The 12983-nt window shown below is 41.6% G+C and overlaps 1 protein-coding gene across 7 annotated transcripts in view; it reads right to left on the reverse strand.

Moving 5' to 3' along the window:
- TEK (TEK receptor tyrosine kinase) overlaps positions 1–12983 on the reverse strand; it is a 113843-nt gene that overhangs the window by 82031 nt on the left and 18829 nt on the right. Inside the window, exon 3 of one of the 7 annotated variants that reach the window (XM_072959286.1) lies at positions 10127–10409. The exons of 5 other annotated variants lie outside the window; for them this stretch is intronic. Coding sequence is in view for 1 of the 2 variants with exons in the window: in XM_006214480.4 (XP_006214542.1) it covers positions 9018–9069 (52 nt within the window). In the remaining variant the exon portion in view is untranslated. Of the gene's footprint in view, positions 1–9017; positions 10092–10126; positions 10410–12983 lie in introns of those variants that run through there. One more of the 7 variants, XM_006214480.4, reaches the window with a different exon arrangement.

Here is a 12983-nt window from a genome sequence, read left to right on the forward strand (position 1 = left end):
ATGACTGTTATACACCTGCAATAGAGCCTGAGGGACTGAGAATCATAGGAGCCTGGTGAGGTAGACAAAGACTGGCTCCTGAAATGCTGCTGACCAGCAACCATCTACCACCAACCCCCTGCTCTTTGATCCTGAAGGGGTAGCAATAAATAGTAAAACAGGTGGGTATTTAAATCAACCCCCCAAAATTAGAAAGTGCTTTCCAGATTCAAGAGGTGTTAGACACAAACAGGAACTGAGACTAAGAGGAGGAGGAATGAAAGGAAAGGTGGTGGCGAAATAGGGTCAGGGCTATTGGCACACACATACCCACACACGTGCGCTCCTCCAGGAGGGGGTCCAAAAATCTAGTAATGAGCTTGCTCTAAAGTGAGGCACACTGCACTTAGAACTGACAATTCCACCGTAAATTTTCAAGAACTAGGAGTTAATAGGTTTGGGATAAATGAGGTGGGAACAATTTAGGGCAAAGCATCCTAGACCCTCTATTTGGTCAAGACCTGAGAAAAGTGGCAACTGGGTGCTGGCAGCAGAAAACTAGGGAGTCCCATCTTGCCAGCTGGTAGGGCCATGGGAAGGAATTCCCCCACCTGATATTCCAGATTTTTAGCAAAAGCCCAAGAACATACAGCTCTAAATTTTTCTCTCCTTGTCCCTAAGACAAAGACAGGCTTAGGGTACCAATGTTAAGTCGCAGCAAGGGAAGTCAGGGAGCTGCAGCTGACACAGAATATGAGTTCCTGCCCTCATAGGTGGAGATGTGCTTTGAAAAGACTGGTAGAAAGTGATGTAAGTGCCTCCAGTTTTGTTTATAAGTAAGCAACCAAGAATACTGGATTTTTATTGAGTGCTCAACGTGTACCCATAACATACAAAGTACTTTTTAGTGGTATCTTTTAAAATCTTCTCCCCAAACTACATGAACAAGTACTGTCATCAGCCTCATTTTCTGGGAACCAGTCTGAAGTAACCATGAAACACTAGCTGGAGGCAGAACAGGAAAGTGTTTAAAAAAGCCCAGGATTTGGGTTCCACTCATTCCCAGTTTAATTCTTGTATCCATCATTCCTACTGAGATCGTGTGTGGTCACTCAGGACTATTCGTCTTCAAGAGACAGAGAACAACTCAATAACACAAGCAAATAAAGGCAACTGGCTTCCATAACTGGAAAGGGCAGGGTTGGGTCTCTGATCTAAAACCACTGGACCCAGGGCTCAAATAATTTCTGAGTAACTGTCTGGGCTCTGTTCTCTCTGTTACTGTCCTCATTCTCTCCTGCCAAAGACTAGCTTCCATCAAGTGCCCAGGGAAGCTGGTGGCTCCAGGTGTAGTGTCTCTACTGAGGAAAGAGAACATCTTGCTTGTAAATTCCCAGAAAAGAGTCTACCTGGCCCTGCTGGGTCATGCACCCTCCATCTGAACCAACTGCTATTGTCAGATGGACAGTACACTCTGATCAATGATTGGCAGTCCCATCAATGGAGGGAAAGCAAGTCAGCTTTTGAAAATAGGAATGTTAGGCAGTCCAAAATAATGAATTCCCACTACATCTTAACCTTAGTCACGTCACTTAAACTTTGTGAGCTTCAGCTGCACCATCTATTAAAAAATAATAATACCAATTGTGCAGGATTCTTATGAGATATTAAGAATCATATTAAACACTTGGCCCATAGAGGCGTTCAGTCTATGGTGGTCATTTTTGTTATTCCTGATACGAATAGAACTTTGTGGTTGTTTTTGACACAGGGATCGGAATTCAAAGCCCATCCCAGTCTCCCAGATGTCTAAAGCACTCCTGTCCCCAGGGTGGAGTCCCCTTTGGCTCTGGAGCCAGACGCCTTGCACAACCCAGGCCCTGTGTGCCAAGGTTAAGTTGGTTCACCATCTGACGGCCGCAGAGCAGTGAGTGCCTCCCCGGCCCCAGCAATGTCAATACTGCCTTCCTGACTCCGCCTATTGTATCTGGAGGAAAGTGGCCGAGCATTGTCTTCCAGCGCTCCCCCCAGGAAGCATGATATCACCCACTAACAAAAGCGGGAAAGCTGACAGATCTGCTGAGATGGGTGGGACCGCCACACACACCTCACTGGTCAAGTCCCGGGCAAGGGGCTGTGACAAGTAGAGAGCCAACAGCAGCCACCCACGATGCCTCCAGCTGGCTGTCTGGTGGGCTCCTTTGGCTCACCTTTAGGTTTTCTCCCTCTCTTTGTTATGTGTGTACCACGTTAGACACGCAGTGCAAGGCAGTGGGAAGGCACTGTCTCTCATCAACAGCTGTGCTGAGAAGAGTCAGGACTCTGCCCATCCGGCAGATCCATGTCTCCACACCTGCCCCCGCAGCCTCTGGGAAGGAACACAGGGAGAAGGATGGTCAGATTCCCGAAGGGACAAAAGGAGGCAGTGGGCGAGGGATGCAGAGGAGAGCAGGCACCGCTGGATCCAAAAAACATTCTGCACATGTGATGCGAGTTAAGGAATAGTCTGGCTAGAGTGGTGGGAATTGGGTTATCAGTTTAAAATTCCAGAAATAAGGGAGGCAACATTAGACATTCCCTTTCCTGAAGGCTGGGAGTGATGCCAGCTGATCTTCTAACATCCCTTCCAGTTCTGGTTCAGTAATGCTATCAGTGCAGCTGGCTCTCTGTGAAACAACACACCTGTAGTCCGGTGCCCGCAGGCCAGGCCCACAGGCTGTCACTCTGCTGCCCGCATTTCACCACCCCCTTCTTGAACCTCTCTCCTTCCTTAGCCATCAAAACAATTCTCTGAAATTCCCAGAAAGGAATGTGACTGGGTTTCTTCTCCTACCAACCCCCAACTGTTTCTTCCCAGAATCCTGGCTATCTCCTCTTTCTCTTCCCATCACTTCAATCTTGGTACATATCCACGTCCATGGCTTTACTTACCATAAACAAAGATTTCTATGTCTCAATCCCTTGCCCAATCCTCCTCTTCTGAGCTTCAAACTCAGGGAGCCAAATTTTGCTAAATATCCCTTTTACATGGAAACTCAAAATTATCATGTACTAAGTAATTATCTACTTCATCCCAGCCCATCACCAATCAGTTCCTTCTGCCATGTTTCCCAGCACAGTGAATGACACCACCATTTCCCAAAGCAGAAGCCTGGAGCAATGCTTATCACTTGCCTTTATCACAACCTCCAATACATGACCAAAGACCAAGCCCGACAGTTTCACCTTCTAAACACTCTCCATCCCCCTCTTCACCCAGGCCTTCCTGCCTGGACTGTTAGGAAGGCAGACTGGTCCAGGCCAACAGTTTCTGCCACGTCAATCCCGGCTCCACACTATTATCAGAGTGAATTTTCCAAGACATGAATCAGATATGATAGAACAAACACCCTACTAAATTTCCACATGTACAGAAAGAGGTACAAATGACTTAAAATGGCTATAAGGCCCTTCCTGATCTGAACCCAACCCTAATTCACCACCTCCTCCCTACGTTCCAGCCTTACTCAGCTTCCTCAAGCTTGCCCTGCTGTTTCACAACCTCTGCTCCCTCAGATGGGAAGTTCTTTCTTTCCTTTCCATTTTCTTCATTTTAAAATCATTTGGCCACGGGTAACTCATAACTACATTAGCCATACTTTTTGGCAATATTCATTACTACTTAGGTTTTTCAAAGTGAGGAAAATCTAACCTACAGATTATTTTCAAATGTTACAATGTATACTAAATTTAGCAAGTAATAAAGTTGACATTATTTGTTTTTAGACATCTAAACATTTATGTTTAATCTGGATTTTAAAGTTGCATTTTGTATTATTGGAGCCAATAAAAATTTTTATAGTTCTTGAAAAGCTAGATTTTGTAGATACCCCTATTATATAATTTAATCTGCCTATATTCATCTTTCCTACTAAAATGTGAGTTTAGCAAGGGGAGAAAAATAATTCATCCTTTTTTGCATTCCTGGTATCTAGTACAGTACTTGGTGCAAAGTAAGTCTTTATTTTCTTATTTATTTATTTTTTTAGAGGTACTGGTGCATTTAATCTTCACATTGACATTGTGAGGTATGTACAAGTACTATCCCACTTGCAAAGTAAGTCTTTAATATGTCTTCACTGACTGAAATGATAGTTGAGTAAACAAATGAATGAAGGAATTATAGGCAAGCAATAACTCAATAAATGTCTACTGAATAAAAACTATGCATATCTTTAAAGTAATGTTCAATAACTGTACAATACCTTATATTAGGTAATTATAAAGATTTGGTTAAACCCACTTTCATAAGTGTATCTTTTTGTTTTACACCTAAGGCAAGAAAGGGATTTTTCCTTTTGATCTTATTCACAGCAAATATTTAACATAAGCCAACTTAAGATATGAATAAATACCACTTGCAATGTATATGAAATTGATTATTTCTGTTGTTGTTGTTTACTGTATTATTATTTCAATGCTTAAAAACCCTTTCTACAACAATCCTTCTCCCTCTTTCTTTCAGGTCTGCTGTGACATACCAAAAGTTTCTTACTATGGCATATTAAACAACATTTAATAAAGATTATTGAACATTAAATACACACACTATGGAGAATAAAAAGGAAATAATATCTGTCGTCAAAGATTTTTAGAGGTTAACTGGGCTAAATCTATGTGCCCAAAGCTCAAAGACACAGCCTGTGTGGGAAGGGAATTCAAAATTAAGGGAAAGAACATCATAAGGAAGAGGGGGCTGAGGTAAACTGAGTTGAATTCTGTTTCCAGAGTGACCATGGAGAATGTCATTTCTAAATGGATGGGACAGCTTGAACAAGAGCCAAGTGGAAAGCAGGCACAGATTGTGGCGATGGGCTGGATGAAGTAGAAGAGCCATGAGCAGGGGTGGGTGAGGGACAGCACCGGACAGCAGGCCAAGTGTTCCGGCTGGTCAAGTTGGGAGTGAACAGCACAAAATCTGGGAAACTGGATTGTGTTGAGGTCTTTTAGAAAGAGATTCCCTCTATGAGTAGTGACTCCCCTACACCTGGAAAAGATTAGATTGGTCTTGAACTAGCACAGGGGTCCTCATAGCAACACTTCTCTTTTGATTCCACCAGCTTCATTTACTAAGAGAGTTCTTACTGGCAAAGTACTTTACTTGCATTATCATACTTGATGTTTATACCAACTCTGGGAAAAAGGTATTTTCAAATTTAAAAAGTGAGAAAACTATGCTCTAGAGGAATCAAATAACTTGCCCAGGGTCATCCAATTGGAGGTTAACCTTAGGTGACTTCACAATCCATAGTCTTAACTCCTTCTCCTGCAGCCTTGATGAGCTTCACATCAGCCTCACAGAGCAGTGGCTTCAAAAGAGAATCATCACAGCACAAGGACATGTGCTTCTTCTTCTCATAAAGCATGTTGGCCGAATTACAATTCTGTGTAAAGCAACCATATCTAGGTCCACATTCAGGAAACACACCCAGTTTGATTTCACTGGGCAAAGATCTTGATGCTTTTTCAGAACCCTATCTACCTAAGTGATCAGTAAGGAGTCATAGATAATGAAAAGGATCCTCTTTTCACATTCCTAAAGATTGCTGATCATGCAGCCTACACCTCAACCCTCCCCAGTGTGGGAGCTCACTTCTTATGGGCATGGTGATCCAGGGTTTAGAAGGCGTCCATCAGTAAAGCCAAACTCTTTTGCGCAACTCCCGCCATGCCTGGATCCTAGACTTCGCAAAATACAATGTCAATCTATGGTTTCTTCTATATGGAAACTCATAAAAATGCTGCTCCTGTATCTCTTCTCTCCTGACTCCAAGTTACCGTATGACAAGGTTTCTAAAGCACTTACATTCCTGTTTGTCTACTATGTTTGCTGTCAAATTTCTTAGTATTTTCAGTGTTTAATGGGTATACTCTGAGTAATAGTAGATTGATTACCATCTCTAATTTGGACCTTCTATTTTTACTAATGCAAACTATTACAACTTATGTATTACCTTTTTAGCAAGGAAAGCATGTGTTGGCTCCTATGAATTTTGTGTATTACCAAAACTGGGATGTCATTCACTAGAACTTTCAGTAAGCCAGGTCTATCTCACATGGAACATACATAATTTATTTATTAAACCCAAACACAGAACTTGACATTTATCTATTTTGAAGTGGTATCTCTTGGGTTTGGTCCACTCTTCTAGCATAGATAAACCTATCTGAATCCTGATTCTGTGCTCTAACCAATAAGCCATCTACAAGGAATAAGCTGGTGACACAATCACACACATATCTTTCTAGGAATAAAGCCATAGGAGATAAACTGATGTCAGAAAACTTTGAAGCCTACCCATCTGAAACCCCCAGAGGATACAACATAGTCTTCTGAGACCAACTTGAAAGATTCCTTCCCTCTTGGAGGGATGTCTTAGAAGAACTAGACTCTTGCAGGAAGCTCTTCCAGGGTAGAGCTGAAAGGGAAAAGCTGAGACCTCCCAATAAAGACAATGCTTAAGAGGGAGCATCTGTGAAGGAAGCAAAACTCCTCCCTCTGGGAATAATTCCCAGGTGTGTCTCTGAACCCAGCTTCTAGACTTCTACCCTTGATTACTCAGACTTGATGCTAGCCTTCCAAGACCAGCACTAATTCAGGAGGTTCCATCTGGACCACTTTCTTTACAACTCAATTTTCTCTGCTACTTAAAACAAGATAACCAGTATCTCTGAATCCAGGTTGTTACTTAAAATGTCAAATAAGACAGGAAAGAGGCATGAAGGCATGCTACTAGAGACTTTGCACTGGATCAGTGTTGATCACAAAGAACCATAGTATGATAAAGCACAAAGAGCGATTTGTTTTATTTTGTTTTTCTGTAGGTACAAATCTTTAGAGAGAGCAGTTTGGTTTGCTGAGGAATGGGAGAGTAGGGAAAATCTAGTATCATTTTTAGAACTTGCTTATAAGCCGATATTGGCCATGATTCTCAATTGGGAGGGGAATGAACCAGAATCTAGAAGGATTTTAAGGGAAACCTCCTAAAAACTACATACCTCCTCCAACCCTCTTATGGGTCAGCATCTGCCACCCAGAGCCACCCTCACTGAAGCAATGTGACTTTTTTCAGTTCTATTTGTTCAGAAAAAAAGGAGTCAGTAAAACCACTGGACTAGGGAGATAAATCCATAAACCATGAGCCCCTTGCTCCATTACTGTAGTCTACCAGGGCAGTCAGATTTGAAGAATGGGATCCTATGCCTGTAGACATAATCGTGCTAGATCCTTGTTGTTGCAACTATCAAGCCCTTGGTATTTATGTTCATGGAGGCTGAGATGGGAAATATAAGTTAGGATTTAGCACAACAGACCCACTCCAGAAACCAGCCTTGCTGGTGTTACCCTTCCTTTTCAACAAGAGCAAGAAACTCCTCTCCTCAGCCCTCTCCCTGCTGAACTTAGTGCTGTACTTTCAGGTGACTAAGGTGTAGACACAGAGTAACTATTGTGCCACATAATTTTTTGGTTTGATTTTATGACAGTGTTTTTAAGCCTATATGGCAAAGTGCCATAACATAAGTCACTTTGCAGAAAAAGATGAGTTAAAACAGTATGTGTGCATGTGGGCGTGTGTGCGTGTGTGTGTATTATTTAACCTGAAAAGTATTTCAGAGCAACTGTAGACCCCTGGGCTTTGCATTACTATAATCCCTGGTGTAGAACCAGTTCCCGATTTCATGCCACTGGTAAATATGTAACACAGAAAAAAAAAACCCCAAAAATTGAATTATGATCATTATTTGATTTAAAGATGTATATTATCAGAGGACCAACATTATTTCTACGTTAACACAAAATTTCTACATAAGTACTGAATCTCAGATAATCTTTCACTTTCAGCAATTTGTAGTACACATTTTTAGTCTTGAAAATGTTATTAAATCCTCAATGTAATTGATTGTAGAAAACAAACTGAAGAGCTATAAACAAATTTTACATGCAATTCTGTTACTTTACTGGATTAATTTTAAAAATATTTAATAATATTTCAAACACATAAAAATATAAAATATACCAGATACTTATGTATACTTGGATCAAATTCCCACACTACTAAGTTCAGTAAATTTCCCCAAATTCATTTCCTTTATCAATTCTATTTTCACTACAATAATTAGAGTGCTTTCATACTGAAGGGGATAGATCGATGGCCATTACAGTTGTGATTTATATTTCGTATTTTGACACCACTTTCACAGGCATCCCATAGGGTGAATGAACTATGAGGCACGCCGCCATCCAGAGTCTGAGCCAGACACACTAAATCTAAACACGTTCGGGCCAACCATTGCTTAAACCCACAACCGATTTTGATATTCTTCTGTGCCCAGGGATCTGAGTAACTGCCTCAACTTTCATTTTATTGGGCCAATAAAGACTTTACGAATTACTGTACACTAAACACTTTTAAAAATAAAACAAAAACTATATAGCTCTAATCTCCCTGACCCCAACTCTAAAAAAAACAAAAATCGGAGCATTTGACTACTTTGATTAAAATAGGATGCAAATATAAAATTTTTATAGAGAAGAATTTTTGTTCTCACTTAAAGTGACGATTGTACAATGCCTCAACTGGGTCCCCAAAATTCTCAGCATAAATTTGACTTTTTTTTCAATCACTGAAGATTTTCTTTGAATTAGGTAAAGCCAGGTTTTGCTTTTTTACCAAATAAGAAAACTATCCAGAATGAGGAACAGTAAAATAATGCACCACAGTTAGCGTGTCTCTTCAACTAACGTGACCTAATCAGTCCTCACCGAGTCTGTGGTAACACATGGGACAATAATCCAGAAGAGAAACTAGAAAAATCAGCTCACACCATAAGGACTTTCCACGACAATCGTTATAGACATTAAATGGAGAGTCAGAGACACAGTGCCTGTGCCGCAGCTGCCCCTTGTTAACCAGCACTAAGTGTTGGTGAGAGACCCCAGAATCACTAACTGTTAAAGAAAAAAAGTAATAAAATAAAATAATAAAGCCAAACCTTACCTGAAAGGAGCAGGCTGACTCCATAGAGAACTAAGCCAGCTAAAGAGTCCATGCTTCCCCAAATCTCTCCATCCAGTTTCCACAGATGTGCATGAGGTCCCAAGGAGCCTTTCAAACACCCAGAGGTTTGTGACTTTCCATTCGCATGTTCTACTAGGTCTTGTTTACAAGTCAGAGGCAAGAAGGAACAGCACAGAAGCCGGCTGTAACAGTCTAATTTCTGTCTGAGCACTGGGAGTTTTAAGTTCCTTTTTCCTGTTTCCTTTGTAGATTAGGATGGGAAAGGCTGTATCTTAAAGGCATTTGGTATCAGCAGGGCTGGGGGCACTGTGAGCCCTGTCCATCTTGCAATTCATCAAAACACTTATCTATTACCGTTACTTCTGCTGCTGCTGCTTTTGCTGCTGTGGCAGGGGTAGAGGAATTTTTGTTGGAAGTGTGGGTCCTGGTCAGCACTTTCAGAAACAATAGGGGTATCCTCTCCTAGGCGGGAAACTGAGAAAAACAAGCCCTCCGCCTCTGTATGGTATGCGCTGATGGCCAGCCGTTCTCAGCCCTCTCACAGCTCTCCCAGGTTTAAATGAGAATCCTGACAGAAGGGGCTTTTGGGTATGGGGAGGAGTTTTGGCTTCTGTTTTCTTGTTTTAACCCACATGGTTTGAATTGGGAAAAGGAGTTTTCGTGATGAGAGAACACAACCCCCAGAACAATTCATTTGGGTAATTACCAGTGAGGTCAGTGCTCAATGTGGCCACAGAGACCAGAGTCCAAAACTGTTAGCCTGTTTTTATTCACACAGATGGCTTATTTGTTGGCCAAGAGCCCAAAGAGATCCATGCTACTGGCTATAGAGTTAATTTTTTATTAACAATTCAGCTGAAGACGGTCTGATTTCTTAAAGAACTTGGCACAGAAGGGTTTTAGTCATACTAAAAGGGATTTCCTGGTTACTGGCCAACATATTTTTAAAAGCAAATTATATCCAAAATTTTAAAACTAGCCTATGTAAAAACCAAGTACTGTAAGTGATTAGAGTGAGATAAAAATGATTCCTAAGAGTAGAGAGGGTACCTAGGCCAAAAGGAAAACAGCCTCTGGGGAAACCATACCTGTAGTGAGATCAGAGACCCGAAACTTATCCAGATGATAATTTCACCAAAATACGAATTATGACTTTAGAATAGAGAGCCAACTTTCAAGTCATCATGCCGCCTTCATGCCCGAGGAAGGAGTTGTTTGCTCCTTTTCCAGCTCACCACAGGGAAAGGCAGATGCTGCTAGTCTTGGCTAATTGCTGTCCCAGGTTTTATCACTTTGGTGATGATCTTGAGAACCAACTGAGGCTTCCAGTCCACCGGCGTAGAAAAGCTCAGGGTGTATTTTCAATCAGACCTAGATACAAATTTACGAGCGGCATTAGACAAATTACTTACACTTTAAGCCTCAGTTTCCGCAGTTGTAAAATGGCAATAATATCTCCATCAAGGAGATTTTTGAGAGGATTAAAGGAGGTTGAAAAACACGTAAAAACATCTGACACTGTATCTAACTCACAGAAGGCTTTCGTTAATTGTTAACATATTCATTTCCTTTGGTCTTTCCATTCTTTCTCTGATGTCAGTCCCCAGAGCTTCTGCCGGAAACCCATTCATTATTCCTAGGAGATGGCTTCAATTTTGGCATCGTAAAGAACCAGTCTAGGAGTCGAGAATTCTGTGTTCATAGTTCTGCCATGATCTGCCGGTGAGGACTTGGGCCACTCACTTCCTATGTCTAGGCCTCGGTTTCGTCAACAGTAAAGTGAAGGATTCAGACTGGATGTGACTAATTTCCCCTCTAAATGTAACACCTCATAGCCTAAATGACTAAATTGTCCCTCAGCATCCCCAAGTTGATTCCTAGGTCCTTTCTTCAAGGTGGTCCAAAGAAGATGCTAGCTTTGTATCTCTGTCACTGTGAAAGCCTGAGAGGGGCACAGAAGTGCTCTTAGTGATGTCTGAGATTCTGTGAGGTCCACTGGCCCCAGGCCATAAGGACCAACAATAAAGAGCCTTGGAAACAATATCCAGGGCACCTTCCTCCCCAGGTACAGCTTGATGGGCACACAAGGAAGTCATTGCTCATGCTGCCTCCTGTTTGCTGGTTCTTGTGGGCTGAAGGTGTTACTACCTTGCTTCCTTTCCTGGGCTGTCTGCCTCTGTTATCCAGAAAAGCAGTCCAGCTTCCTCCTTCCCTGTCATCCACAATGATCCTCCCGTACCCAGAGTCATGATTCATGCTCTTCATCCCCCGTTATCTGGAATAGGTCATTCAGTTTCATTCTTCTCTTTGTAATTGAGAAACGTTGCTCAGTTTAATATATTTTTTCATTATTTAAAGGAGTTATGTAGTTTAACTTCACCTTCCAGGATCCAGAAAGATTATTCCACTTAGTCCTTTCCACCATTATCCAGAGTACTGACTCCATTTAACAAATACTGCTGGATATCCTGAGCCTATAATTGTACACCTAGTCAAAAGGCTAAGCAACTTTGCTCTGGGATATCAGAACCCTTAGCATGAAAGTTACAGGTATAAAATGAAGGTAACTTGTGAACAAAAGTGCCCAGGCATGCTCTGCTCCAGCCTTCTGCCCTGTGGATCTTAGAATATGGAGAATCAATCAAGAAACAACAATATGAGCTTCACCACGAAGTGTGGAGCCAATAGATCAGCAGAGCTGATTGGCAACAGGTTGGGAAATTGCAAAACTGGATGGCATGCCAGGATTTCCAAGGGAAGGGAGAGGTCATTTTCAAGTCTGGATAGGACTTTCCCCCAATACATAATGTATTAAGGAAATACCACACACTTGGACATGGCCATAACCCTTTTCTAGAAAGCTGACTGTGGCCATCATCAGGGCAGCTCCATTACTGAACAGCCTTATTGGGGACCAGCTGGATCAGCTCTCTATTCTCAGCAGCTCCACCCACCTGGAAGCATTGAAATGCTCTTCCCATCTTTGTCTGATTAACTCCTAGTTATCTTCTGGGTCTCAGTCTCAGAAATGTCTTCCCTGATTGATCCAATCCAGATCAGGTCTCCTCTGTTTTTCCTTCCCAACACCCTATCCTTTTGCTTCGCAGTAGTAATCAAAATTGGTGATCATATATTTGTGCCTTTGTCTTTTTAAATGTCTCTTCCCCCCAGTTGACTAAGATTTTCATGAGGCAGGAAACACATCTATTTTATTCACCACTGAATTCCCAGACCTGAGCACAGTGTCTGGCACATAGTAGGTCTTAAATAAATACTTGATGAACTAATAAATGAAAAGATGCCCATCATTACCTATATCCTTATACCTTGAAAGGGCTTTGGAGTCACGCAAACCTAGATTACTTGTTATAGCTGTAATTCACTCTCTGTATGACCTAGGCAATTTAATTCACATCTCTGAACCTCAGATTCCTCAACCTTAAAATGTAAGAAAATAATGCCTATTTCACAAGATAATATATACATAGTATCTGGCATAAGTATGTATTTAATAAAGGCTTTCTATGGGTTTCTTCCTCATCTAACACCACCACCATCACCCCTGCATTGGTATATAGGGCTACTTGCAATGAAGAAACAAGGTCTCACACAGGCTTAGGAATTGCTCAGCTGTGGGTAGCATAGGGAGTGTTAGAATCCTGGTCTCTTGGCCTCCAATTTTTGCAACTTTAACGTATGGCTCTTTTGTTTTCTCATAGTTTACCTTTAGACCACAATTAGCAGAAAAGTAGATAAAGAGAAATGTAGCAAACATCATAAACATCAACAGGGTATAACCAGACCTGAGAAGTGTATTTGAAGTGAAACTTTGACAGATAATGAAAAAGTTTGATGACACTGATGAAATGCAGACATTTATCACTGTGCTTCCAAAATAGTAATAACTAATACTGGGGTCTGTGGTCCCCCACTGCCATGCTCCAA

Source organism: Vicugna pacos, chromosome 4, assembly GCF_048564905.1.
Source record: "Vicugna pacos chromosome 4, VicPac4, whole genome shotgun sequence".
Classification (NCBI taxonomy): domain Eukaryota; kingdom Metazoa; phylum Chordata; class Mammalia; order Artiodactyla; family Camelidae; genus Vicugna; species Vicugna pacos.